The sequence below is a fragment of the Sarcophilus harrisii genome, chromosome 5 (assembly GCF_902635505.1).
Source record: "Sarcophilus harrisii chromosome 5, mSarHar1.11, whole genome shotgun sequence".
Taxonomy (NCBI): domain Eukaryota; kingdom Metazoa; phylum Chordata; class Mammalia; order Dasyuromorphia; family Dasyuridae; genus Sarcophilus; species Sarcophilus harrisii.
The window spans coordinates 157,614,820-157,629,198 of NC_045430.1; the positions used below are offsets into that span (position 1 = coordinate 157,614,820).

Sequence of the window (14,379 nt, forward strand, 5' to 3'; positions counted from 1 at the left end):
TTACAAAGATAAAGATGAAGAGCATAGGCCATAAAGACAGAGAAATGGAAAGTAGCAAATTGTGTATGAAGAACAGTTTTTTGGTGTTTCGTTTTATTTTAAAGTTCAGTTAGACTTAAGAGAACATGAAGAGAAATAATGTAATAATATTAAAAAGCTAGGTTGGATCCATAGTGTAAAGGGCTTTAAATGCCAACATAGAAAATTGTAGTTTACTTTAGAATTAACAGAGAGCAATTAAAATTTGCCTAGAAATTAGTAAGTTGTTTTGATAACTATGTGGACAGTGGAACAAAGGAAGACTAACCTGGAGTCTTGCAATAATTTAGCCTTGAAGTGATATTGATCTGATCTAGGCCATGTGAGTGAAGAGGAGATAGACAAAAGAGATGTAATAAAGATCAAAATGGCAAGAGTTGGGGCAACTGATTGAATATATGGTAGTGAAACCGAGGAATCAAACATGATGGCAGAATTATAAGCCTGCAGAAATGAAAGGGTAATGGTACCCTTGCCAGAAATAAGGAATTTCAGAAGAAAGGCAGAATTAGTTAGAATGATAATGAGTCCTGTTTTAAGATGCTGATAGGACATCTATTTTGAAATATCTAATAGGTTACTGGTGATACATGACTAGAAGACTGGAAAAACTAAGTCAGGTCATAAAGCTCTGGGAGTCATTTGCATAGAAATGATCATTAAACCTGTAAGCACTAATGAGTTCACCAAATTAGAGTATCAATAGCAACATCTATGCTTATGTCCTTCTAAATCTCTTTCCTAGGTTTGTTTCACATCTAGATTTAACAATCACATGCTAACATATTTGACATGCAGTTAATTCTCCCCCAAATCTCTATTTATAGTCAAGTTTTTGTCTTTTATCACTGCTGAGCAATTCACCAAATATTCCTAGGAAAAAATGCTTGTGTAAAATAATGTTCAGTTATCTGTTGATTGAGCATCTGACAACCCTAGGCACTAAAAAATATACCACAAAACCTCCGGTTCCAATGAAAAACAGCTTCCATGAAGTCCCTATATTTTACTGCACAGAAAAAACATTTCATTATATCTTCCCTTCTCAGACATATATCATATTTGACTTAATTTTTCATGTGATACTCAGTTATGTAGTTTCTTGTAGCAACCTTCAGCTGTGTCCTAAATAATAGCTAGAAAGCAGAGATACCTAATCTGTAAATGTTTTGGGTTAGAAGTAGGTGGGGTGGAGTGGGTGACTCAAAACTGGTAGCAGTAAAAGCAGATCCATAATCAATAGAAGGAAGGAACTTTAGAGAAATAACGTGGTCTCAAGAGGAAAGGAGAGAACTACTCCTAACTAGGAGGGCTCTGGAGTCTGCAAAATCAGTGAAAGGGCAGATAAAACAATCAGTTTCAGTTGAGGGAATTTCAAATAGGATAGGATCCGATGACTTTTAATACTGACATAATTTGGAAATATGGGACTATCTAAGAAAGTGCTGTTGGGATATAGTTTTCACCTGTCCTGCAACATAAACTCATTCTCACCAATCCTGTGCCCAAGATATCAGGCAGTTTCACAGCAAGATCCAACATATAAACACATGATCCAGGACAAGACTCTGAGAGAGGGAGGGACAGAGACCAAGACAGAGAGATGGAAAGAGAGAAAGACAGAGATGGAGAGAGAGAGACAGAGACAGAGATTGAGAGAAACATTTTTGAGACAAAGTTCTGATATCCATTCCTCCATATGGTATAGTAAAGGTATGTCTGTCTTGATGCTCTGGTAAATGTTTAATAATTATCCCTGAAAACACATTTTTCAAGTTTAATCTGCACTACTAATATTTTCTGTATCATTTTCTTAAGTCTAAACAATCAACAGCACAATAAATGAAGCCTTCCAAGGTGTAAATGCTCAAAATGAAAATTTAACAATCTGCTCTCTTGAGCCTCGCTGCAAACTTGGATATCTAGACTTATATTTATTTCTAGCAAGCACCTGTATACAAGAAAAGGCCTCCAGTAACAATACCGCTGCAGAAAAGCCTCAGTATTTGCTCTGAGGTCCAACCTAAATCTTTCTTCCTGTTAGTGTGATAGCCCAGCCTTCAGCCCCCCCAGCAGGAAGGCTTTGTTTCATTCTGCTTCTCACTACTGTTACAACATCCTGCCGATGGATCTGCCAGCTTCAAGACTTTGTCCACTACACTCGGTTCTGTTTAATCTGTGTGGGACAGTAGTGGTCACTAAAACAATCATAAGTTCGTATGAGTGCAGGAAAAGGTTTATTTTGTTCTCATGAGACAGGGTGCACATCTCTGACACACAAACCCAGGCAAGGAGTGAAAGTCCCATTTTTTAATTCCCTCCCCACCTCCCTGGCTCCTTTCCCCACTGCCCAGGGTTTCTAAAAATGAAATAAGAAAGTCTGAGGCTATCAAATGCCTAACAGGGCAGGGGGGTTCCCACTCAATCCCTTCTAGAACTTCCTTTCTTGAAGGGGAAGATAAAGATGGAAAGCTAGGGGCAAAGAACAAAGGATTTTTTTCAAAGCTCAGGCCACCACCCCTAGTTACACAGCCCAGTCCTGTCCCTAAGGAACTTATATTCTTAGATTTTTTGGGGGGGAGATAATCTACATCCTCTCACTTCCCCAAACTCACCCACCACCCTTCAATTTCCCTGGGAATTTCCATTTCTCTAATTTAAGTTTCGTTTCTCCAATTTAATTTTTATAACTGTGGAAACTAAATAAATTCCCATCCATTTCTGACTACCCACTATGTTGGTTTTCCTAAAGTACAGACCTAATGGTGTCAAACTCCTGTGACTCCTTTTTGCTTCTAGGATCAAATACAAAATCCTCTACCTAGCATTCACATTTAAACTCTTTCACATCTTTCCAGTCTTCTTATACCTTAATTCCCAATGCATTTTATTCAATCTACTAACAGTGTCCTCCTGTCTTCCATGAACCAGACCCTCCCTTTCTTGAGTTCTGGCACTTTTTTCTGGCTGTCTACCCCTGCATCCCATGCTTGGAAAGTCCTCATTCTTGCCTTCTAGCTTCCTATATGTCCCAAATAAAATGCTATCTTTTTTTAAGAAGCCTTGCCCAAACCCTCTTAATTCTAATGCCTTCCCTCCATTAATCATTTCCTATTTATCTTATATAAAGCTTGTTAGTACATTTGTGCTTGCCCTCCTCCTCCCCCTCACCCCACATTGGACTGGGGAAACTGAGGCAAACAAGAGTCCCATTTCCCAAGGCCATATTGCTAGTAAGTATCTGAAGTCGCAGTTGAACTCAGATCTTCAAGACTCTAGGACCTAGAGTGGTCCTCAAGTGTAGTAGTAGGTCAAAAGCTCTATCTACTTTACCACCAGCTATTTCTAAAGTTGTAGAGAGGTGATCTTTTAATAAAGGGGATCCTCACAACTAAAAGAAAATTAAGTTCATCCCAAGCAGGAGCAAGCTGAACCCCAAAAATAACTTTTCCTAAGAATTCTAGGCCATCTCATAGTCCAGAAAAGATAAAATAGAGTTTCTTTCTTGGCAGAAACTGTGACTTATTTTTCTCTGAAATGCTACAACAGAATTATAGGGTGGCTTTGACTTTAAAGCCAGGAAGATGGTCTTCAAGGCAAAATACTTGAAAATTACTGGCTGTGTGATCCTGAATAAATCTGTAATCACCAAGAGGATAAGTTGGATCTGCATTGGTGGAAGTTTCCTCTTGATGTAATAGGATTCTTTGATCCCTTGATTTTTAAGGGGGGGCTGGGTCAGGAAACCCTAAATCTTCTGGCTTGAAGTCTATCTCAGAAAACTTTATTTCTGACCATTCCTTAGCCAGATAGCTTCTAGCCTCAAGAAACTCCTACAGTAATCAAATTTCAGAGACCGCCTTTAATTCATCTGGAGATTACTCTTTAGCCCACCACCCTCAAGCCTTAATTCAGCTAGAAATTACACCCTAGCCCACCAACCTTAATTTATCTGGAGATTACTCCTTAGCCTGGAATCATAGAATCAACTTGTACTTTTTAGCCTTTTAGGCAATAGAAGATTGGATTAAAGTTGTTCTCTGTCTTTCAATTATTTGTTATTTCCAATGAAGAATCTAGCCTGCTGAATTCTCGGCATCAAATAAACCTTTTTTTTTTTTTTTTTTGCCAACTTAACTTGGAGATTGGGACTGCGAATTCTTTCACAATACCTGCAACACTGATCTGGGGATCCTCAAATGTTGTTAGGGTGTGTCATTTCTCAACACTCTTATAAAGTTCCATAGACCAATGAAATCACAAATCCATTTTTTATTCCAGTCCCTGAAGCTTTAAGAATGATCTTTATAGTACAGTTATTCCTTCTGCATCTCAGGCATTAGGAACACAGTTCCCTCACCATCTGGAAAATACATGAAAAAATTTTGGCCCTCCCTTCATACCAAAGAAGAAATCTGAGTCATTTTTGTTGATATAATACAACATTATACATAGGTTTTATTCATTTTTTTAATTCCTAAATTTCTTTTGTATCATCTACTAACCTTTGTATGTTTTCTGCAGCTTATACAAAACTCCCAAAATATTCCCATTCAGTTTCTCATGCCAACCTGTGATATATCAAAACCATGATGGGAAAAGGATAACTGTATTTATTGTATTTACTGTTTGCTGGATTTTTCCTTCCTCCTGGAACAACACCTTCCAGCAATGTTATCCCTATAATTTTCTGACTCATGTTGTCACTACAAATTAAATTATCCATGACTGTGATATTTTAAAAGTTTGAGAGATATAATTTCTGGATAATTAATAATTTTATTAATAATGCTGGCGTTTTATTAATAAAAGAAATAGTCATTTGGCCATCCCTATTTCATGGCTCATAGTTTATATGCCCTTGGAAAGGTGGATGTCCCTAAGAGTGGCAATTAACTCTGACTAACAATTAATGAATGAATGAATATTACAATGAGAAGTGGACTCACTCTAGTAAGGGCCTGAGAGGTGGATGACACTGTTGGATTATGAGACTATCTCTATATCCAGACCACCCCCCAGCCTTGGGCAATCAAGACATCAAGACAAAGAATCTATCTCCACTCAGACTACTTTGAATGGAACACAGAAACTGGATACCTTAGATAAATGTCCATAAAGATAGATAGATAGATAGATAGACAGACAGAAAGATAAATAGATGGTGGGGGGGGGGGGGGGTAAATTTTGGCAGAGGTCAGGTTTGCAAAAGCTAGACTTCAAACAAGAATAGAGGACAGGGAAAAAGTCTGGATCTCGCCCATGATTGGTGATTAATAATCATTTTTCCCAACTATGAGAAATGCAGCTTTTATTTTTCCAGCAGGTCTATGCTGGTTGTTTTAACATTTTTAACATTTAAAACAACTATTGAAAGTAATTCTCAATGAGCCTGTAACCTCATTACCCTTATGCTTTTTTCCCTCTACACCCCCAGAATCTTCCCTCAGAAGTTAAGACTAACCTTCTCTGATTGCATTAAAGCTGTCTTGCTTTGTGGTTAGTATTTTGGAACTCAGTGTTTCTATACAGATGCAAAGTGTATGTAGGCAGATCACTCAAAATCCATCTAGTTTTTGCTTGTTTTAGTCCCAACTTTTCACAATTCAGGGCATCTTGACCTATGCCGACTGGTAATTGTATGGTTCCTGACTATGCCCTCATATTTGCGGTTAAAATGAACTCTTCCTTTTACAAGAAGTTTTACATTTACCCAAAAGACTACATTGCTATTAACAAATCATAAAAGAGTTAGTATAACAGCATTGAAATATAGAGAAACTTATCTTCTTTGCTGCCCAATTTGTCTAAAGCTTGAAGGTAATATATTTTGGGGATAAGTGAATTTTAGTGGTTAAATGGCCTTTCAAGGAGTTTACTAGTCTGAGAACAGTAAAGAAGGTGAGTGAGGAAGGCTGAAATGGTTGTAGTCTATGAATGTAATGGACGATATTGCACAGTATGAAGTGACAAATAGGAGAAATTTGGAGAAAAAGAATTTGTGTTTGCTTCACTCTGCACCAATTCATACACAACTTGTCATGTTTCTCTGAATTTTTCATAGTGGTCACATTTATAACTATTAAACATATGAATGTGTATGTATGTTGTGTATGTGTATGTATATATATGTTATATACATATATTGGAGAGAGCTGAGGGAGAGAAAGAAGGAGGGAGGGAAGGTGGGGAGGGAGAGAGAGAGAAAGAGAGGGAGAAGGAGAGAGAGAGAGAAAGAGACTTGCAATTATATGAATGAAAGTAATGAAACTGAAGATACTGAATTCTGAGTAATTATAACTGTGCTTGGTTATTACAGAGAATTCTGGGAATCATTACTCAGAGAAGTGTTAATAAAGCAAACCTTTCTCCTTAACAGAGAGGTAGAGAACCACAAGGCCAGCATAGTTCACACATTGTTAGTCCATCAACGGTTTTTGCTTAATTATTTTTCTTGGTCACAAAAAAGGAATCAGTTCCAAGCTGAGAGAAGGGGAGGGAGAGACAAAATCTAGTAATGACTAACATATGAAAACAAAAGGTACTGATAAAACTTTTTAAAATTAAAATAGGGAAGGAAAATAAAAAAGGAGAGGGTCACAAGTATGAGGAACATAAAGCAAAGGTCAGTGGATTCTCATTAGTTTTTAAGATTAAAAATAAAAGTATTTATGAAACAAGCACAAATTAGTTTCCTAACAGATTTTGGAACAGACATAATGATATTCCATGTAGTAATAATAACTGTAAGCTTGTATGACTGCACAAACAATGCACATATCTGTCAAAGGTATACCTGTCAAAAGTGAGAAAATCCTATTTCCCCTCCCTTAACGAGATAGGGTAATACATAAGTGGAATACTCTGAATCTTCTCTTGTCATTCTTGAACTAATTAACCCAGCAGGAGTTTAATCGAGTGTAATTTGATTCTATATGCCTAGTATAAATACAAAGGAAAATTGAGAAGGCCTAAGTAAGCTAAACTATTTAAATGCATTATATTTCCCTGTTTGAGGTCAATATCTGCAAGGTTCTAATAGAGCAAACTAGTTTCCTTCCCTGTAGCATTCTTCAACCTAAGTCAGATGAAATAGTTACTGATTGGAATGACTCTTATGAGAATGAGGTTATGATCCAGGGAAATGAGAGCCAGAATTTTTTTTTTTTAATTTTGTATATAGCCTTTCCTCTAAAGGCACATAGTACCTATGTGCCTATAAAGTTATAAAGTACATTAAAATTTTCCAACAGAAAATCTTTCTCACATATAAAAGCAAAACAACAAAGTAATAAAAGAAGGGAACGAATAGAATCAAGAGAAATAGAAACCAAAAAATGCACCTAGAAGAAAAAAAAAGACAAAATGTTAACTTGGTTGCTTTAATTTTTTTCACTGCAGAACTAAATATCAACATTATCTCTGTTGCTAACTTGATTATTAATGATATACCAGGCTTGCACTATGCCAAGCCCCAAGAATACAAAAAAAAAAAAAAAAAAACCCAACACTAAAAACAAATCCCTCCCCTCAAGGAACATATACAGTAATAAAGTAGACAACATATATAAATTAGAACCTACAAGATAAAATGCAGGGTAAATGGAAGGTAACCTTAGGAAGGTTATTATAGAGAATTCTGGGAATCATTACTCCCAGTAATGGGAACTATAAGTAAGAAGGAACAAGAAAGGCCTGTTGGAGTAAGTAGCATTTAACCTGAGATTCAAAGAAAGCCAAGCATACAAGAATAGGACATTGGGATAGAGAACATTGCAGATATGAAGAGTCATATTCAGGACACAGCATGATTGGATCAGAGTAAACTATTCATACACTAAAAAGATAAGGAGGGATGAAGTTGTAATAAGATTTAAGCAGAGAAGTTTATATTTGAGTGTAAGTAACTATTAGCCCCTGGAATGCATTAGTAAGGTAGGTGAAGGTGACTTGGTCAGACACGCACTTTAGGAAAATCACTTTAGCAGCTGTGTGAAGGATGGATTGGGGTAGAAAGAAGCAGGAAAATCAATAGAAGGCTATTGCAGGGGGACAGAAAGGTGGTACAGTGTATAGAGAAGAGCCCTGAGATCAGGAGGACCTGAATTCAAACCCTGCCTCAAACACTTGACACTAATTTTATGATCCTGGGCAAATCACTTAACCCCAATTACCTAAAAAAAGATCCAGTCAAGAAATGATGAGGATGTGAACTAGGGTCATGGCTGTTGAATAAAGAAAAGAGAACAAATATAAGAGATGTTGTGAAAGTAAATATGTTGAGATTTGGTGGTAATTAGCATGAACAAGTGAGACAGAGAAGTGGAGAATGATAGCAAGTTTTCAAACATGGGTACCTGGAAGAGAAGTGGTACCCTCATTATCAGGAAATTCACAAGAAGAGAGGGTTTTTAGAGTGTTCTGGTTTGATATGAACATAATGAGATGAAGATGCCTTTGGATATCCAGTATGTTGTCCAATAAGCAGTTAGTGTTGTGGTACCTGAGCTCAGGAGAAAGACCAGACTTGGAGATGAAAATCTGGGCATCATGTGCAAGAGGGGACAGGACCATGAGAAGAATCAAAAGAAACCTCAGGAAAGAGCCCTGAATGATACCCACAGTTATCGGGAGGGATTTGGACGATGATCCCGAAAAAGAAAGAGAGATATGTATGGCCAGACAGGATGGAGGAGAATCACAAAAATTTAAGAGAGGGTATCCTAAGAGAGAAGGTGGTGAGCAGTGTCAGGTGCCAGATGGCTCAAAAGGATGAGGATCAAGAAGAGTCTATTAGTTTTGTGAAATAAGACATCATTAATAAATTTAAAGAGAGAGAAGTTTTATTAAATAATAATATTGAGAGTCATATTGCAGATAGTTTGAGAGATAGTGAAGAGAAAGCTTCCTAATATAAATCTTTCTCTCCCCAAAAATATTACCAGAGAAAGAAATAGAGATATAGGAGCAGTTATTGGCATGCATAGTTGTTTTAAAAATAAAGGAGACTTGGGAATATTTAAGCAGCAGAAAAGAAGGGAGGAAGAAATTGTAAATTAGAGTTAGAGAGAGAAGAGTGGAGATGAACAATCTAATAGGAAGATAGAAGAGGATGTTTGGAGGGTTTGGCCAAGGAGGAGAGAGTAAGAGATGGTTATCAGAGAGATGTAAAATGAGGAGAGAAGAAGGGACTCTTACCGAATGACCATTTTTTTTCTTTTATTGAAGTATGAAATGAGATCCTCGGCAGAGAGGTTGGGATTAGGGGGTAGGGTGGGAGCTAAAGAAAGAAGGAAAGGCTCAGGAAACCTGTTGTTTGGTGAGATTTTAGATTGTATACAATTCAGTAATCTATTTATATTATAAGTCAAGCAGGTATATATAGAATGCCTACTGAAAGCTCAGTACTTTGTCAGGTTGCAGAGAATTATAGACGCCAAAGACATGATTCATCCTCTAAAGCAGCATACAAGAGCTTTGGAAAATATTCCATATACAATACAATTAGTGATTAATACAATTACATATATATGCATGCTAAATCATGTGGTGAAAGCAGTAAGTTCTGAGGAGATTGAGAACTGAGATCTGGGAACTAGAATAGTCAACAAACCTAACTACATGGAAGAAATATAAATTTGAGCTTTGCTTTGAAAAGTAGGCATCATTTTTATCAAGTGAAAGGTATTCAGATAAGAACCAAATAATCAAGGGCAAAGATGGAAGAATGAGAATCATGTCTTTGTGACATAATGTAGAGACCAACAATATCAGGAGTTTGAATGTGTGAATGTGTTTTGGGAAGTAGATTGGACAGAATTGCTATCAAGGGGGAAGGCAGATGAGTCTAGACGTAATAGAATAAAAAACTAGGAGCCATTTGAGGAAGTAAGATGAATTCATTGAGCAGTAGGATGGATAAAATCAGGTAAAAGCTGACATTAAGGAGGATATTATAGTAATCCTGCTGTGATACAATGAAGGCCTGGAATAGATGCTTGCATTTGGAATAAAGAAGGAGGAAGGGATTAAAAGACATTTTAAAGAAAAATAAAATCAATAGGCCTTGATGATTGACTGACTACATATCGAGGAGGCATCAACAAGATGAATCAAAGATGACTCAGGGTTTTTAGTCTGGATAATTATAGGAGTATTTGTTAGTGGTGACAGCAACTGGGAAGTCAGGAAAGTGGCTGAGCTGATTTGGAAGAGAAGATGATTGGTTCAGTTTTGAACATACTGAGCTTACGGTGACCGTGGGACATTCAAACGGAACTGTTTAGTAACAATTAGAGATTGAAGACATGAATTTTGGCAAGAGAACATTACTGAAGGTAGAGATTTAGGATATTATCAAATGCTCAGTCTCCCTCTCACGCCAACTTCCATCCACACTTTTTTTTTTTTTTTTTTACAAAGTAAAAAAAAAATGTTTGCCTGATTTTATGACAAAACAGGTTAAAAATAATTCAGAAACCCTTAATCATGAATTTGCAAAACTATTATGAATCAAATCTGCCTTTGTTTTGCAGAAAGAAATCCTAGAACAACAACAGCGTGAAAGATATGATACAAGTTTCCATGGGATGTGTATGTTTTGCAGTGAAGAATTCACAGGAAACAGGTTTGAGTTTTTTTCATCTTTAAGGGCTCACTTTTATTTGCAGATTCTTTAATTTGGGGGAGGGAAACGGGGAGGAGGTGAGGAGAGGGAGGAGTTATATGTATTGCCCAAAACATTAAACTTTATGGTGTGCCTCAGTAGAACTTTTCTAGCAGCATCTGTTAGAATTCAAGAAGATAAATCCTGAGTATAACTTCTTTTGTTGGCCTATATTCTCCCTCTCCCTTTCCACCCTTTCTTTTCTTAAACAAAACAAATCAAAACAGAGTTATAAGAACTAATAAATACTTAATGATCTAGTTTCTAAAATTGTCATTTAACAATGATCTTCTGAGATATACAGATCACATAGCCAGTTAGGTAGTGGAATAGCTCTTTCCTGAAAACTTTTCCAATCTCAAAACCTAAAAATAAAGAAATTATATTATTATATGGATATTATATGCTGGATATAGAATTGTCAAATCCAAACAATAAGAAGAAAGAGCCATCCTCCCCTTCCCCAAATAGATTTTTAAAATGAATTAACACTAGGAACTTTAATATTTAGACTTCCCCTTCAACGTCTCTCAACCTACACTGTTACCCACTCCAGTGAGTAGAAACAAACAGGAACTAAATTCTAATTGTAGTGATTCTCAATGGCAGTAATAGATCAGAACCAACATCAGCACCCCTGCTCCTCATCTTTCTCCTCATTTTCACAGCCAGCAAAATTCAGAGAGTAAACACTGATTTTTTGGCTTACCACACAAAGGAAAGACTTAGGGACCACAGGTTATGACACTCAGGCTGGATGGAAAATGAACACTATACTCAGAAACACAGGCAAGAGGGAAACAAACAACCCTGAGTGGAAACTCAGCTGAGGCTAGTGCCCTCCATTCCCTTCATCCCTCAAAGCTTACTCATACTAAAGACTCTAAATCAGCCAAACAGTATATCCTCCAACCCAAGAAAACCTGAAAGTAGCCAGCAGCACAGGTTTCAAGGGGTTTATGCAGAAGTGAAGGATAATACAAAGGAAAGGTTAAAAGACCAGAAAATCTTTAGGGAAACTGAATAATTATCTAGGTCAAAAGTAAATAAGCCAACAGAAGAGAGGATGTGTAAAACCTTAAAAGAAAGAAATCAAGCTCTAAAAATAAGTTTTTTAATATAAAGAAAATTAGCCAAATATTACCTCTTGAAAGGGGCAGGTGGGTGTACAGTGGATAGAACACTAGGTCTGAAATCAGGACAAGTCATTTTCCTAAGTTTAAAGCTGGTCTTAGATGCTTACTAACTGTGTGACCTTGGGAAAGCCTCTTAATCCTGTTTGCCTCAGTTTCCCCATCTGTATGAGATGGAGAAAGAAATGCAAGCTATTTTAGTATCTTTGCCAAGAAAACCCCAAAGAAGGTTACAAAGAATCAGACAAGACTGAACAAAAACATCCTCTTAAGAGAGAAAATCAGGTGGACTTCCCAGAAAGCATAGAACAATAGGAAGAAACTCTAGAAAAATTCAAAAGAGAAATGAAACTCTTAAAAGAATAAATTAATAATGAGTTAGGTCAAAAATGAGAAATCTCAACATAGAATTTAAAAATAAAGATATTTTGATTGCATGTAAGTATCAAGATCTGGTATCCTTTTAAAGAAATCATACTTAATTGTCATTACTCTGAGACTGTTGCTGTTCAGGATTGAGAGGAGATTAAGTAGACTCTTGATGAAATGATTTTAACTGAATTCAGGATTCTTTCTGACACAGCAAGATTGGAGTGCAACTTGATCTTTCTAAATGTTTCAAAGAAACATCCTTGAAATCTTGAAGACAATGAAAAAAATTGAAAACATTTGTAAAAGGCAACAAGATTGAGCCTCTGGCTGAAAATCTTTTGGCTTATTGACAAGTAAAAATTTATTTGAGAAATAATTTGAGAAATTCAATTTTTGGAAAGAGAAGAAATATTAATACAGAAAGAACCAAAATTTAAGAATACCTTGAAGGACCAAGTGGCATTAATTGATGCGGTGATTTTTAAAAGGATATAGTTGGCTAAAATATTTTATTTCAGAGTTTTACAATGTGTTGCCTGATCTGCCAAGCCCTTCACTTGTTAAAGATCACTGAGTTTGTTTCACAGGTGATGAATCTGGTTCCCATAACCTTGCCGTATTAATTGGGACTTGGTCTGATCCAAAAAAAAAAAAAAAAGATATATATTTGAACTAATCAAAAGAGTGAATTTAACATAAAAATAAAAGCCTACCAAAAAAAATCCCTGTTTTTACGTTGAGAGAATTGCTTAGATGATTATCCAAAAGAGTATTTCAAGTTAGATGATTTTTAAATCTTAAATAATTTGTTAACCCTGAACTTCTAACTTTTTTTAATTTAATAATTTAAATACTAAAGAAACTTAAAAACAAACATAAATATGAAATTGTAGGTACACATTTGTAGGTATCACCATCAAATTGCAAGCTGCTCTATATTTTCTTCTTTCCTATATAAGACAAGGGCAGATGGGCATTATAGGGGAAGGCTCTAGACACAATGTAGTGCTCTGCAAATATAACACACTAGCCCATTTAAAACAACACAGGTTTTAGAGGCAAAGAAATAGCAAATACTGGTACAGAGAAATTAAGGAGAACTGGATCATACTCAGTTAAAAATTTAAACAAACGGCATAGTTCAAATTTATCGTATTAAGAGAGTACAATGTCAGGGGTTCCATGGTTTGTTAAGGATATCAGCATTGTTCACAGGTGGCTCAGAATCTGAGTCATCAGACAACATCAGTCTCCCTTTTCCTTGTATCCTGTGTTCAATCTGTCAGCAAACTCAGTTGGTTTCAACTTTACAGAAAGACACTGTAAATGATTCTCTGTACTTGACACTCCCCACCTGCCAGTGATCTTTCCCACATCTAATATCAGTTTGTGTTCTTTATATTTTAATTCTGTTTGGTGTTATATTTAATGTTGGAAATGTGTTCTATCTTCCATTTTTGTACCATAAATTTCTCAAGAGTAAAAATTGTATCTTATCCATCTTCATAGCTCTTCTAACACTTAGAAACAAAAAAACTAAATGAAAGGTCTACTTCACTGTCATTAATAATATATCTAATCCAGATTAACCATTTCAAAATTTATGCTATTATTAGCAGTGGGGACTATGTAATGTTCATGTTCCTCAATACCAGCCCATCAATATCACTAATAACATGCAAAAAATGAAATAACTTTTTTATTTTAGTGGTGGTCCATTGAACCAATTACTCTAACATTCAGAAACTATGTTTTGTCAATTTCTTCATCAATCAATCAATAAGCATTTCTTAAATGCTTAATGTGCAAGGTATTGTGCTAGCTGTTGGGGATTTGGAGGAAAAAATTAAGCAGTGTTTGTCCTCAAAGCTTTTACATTCTATCAGATATAAGAAATTGAAGGACTGTACTAGATCTATGATCCTAAGAATCATTTCCAAAACATAAAATTTAGGTTGCACCTCCAATTATTTAGTATAAAACTGATATCTATAAATATTTGTGGTAACATTTTCATTCCATGGCTGAACTTTCACATGGATAGATGTGATAGATGAATCTTTAATTCAACAAACATTAAGAATGTTATTTTGTTCAGATCATTACAAGCAACTCGAAGAGACACAAAGGTAGATTAAACATGGCCCATATTTTTTAATTTTTATTTTT

General features: G+C 35.9%; 1 protein-coding gene across 1 annotated transcript in view; it reads left to right on the plus strand.

The window, feature by feature from the left end:
* The window catches only part of ZNF277 (zinc finger protein 277), a 152,534-nt gene that overhangs the window by 107,603 nt on the left and 30,552 nt on the right, over nt 1-14,379 (plus strand). Inside the window, exon 5 of the mRNA XM_012550970.3 lies at nt 10,575-10,666. Coding sequence (XP_012406424.1) covers nt 10,575-10,666 — 92 coding nt within the window. The remainder of the gene's footprint in view (nt 1-10,574; nt 10,667-14,379) is intronic.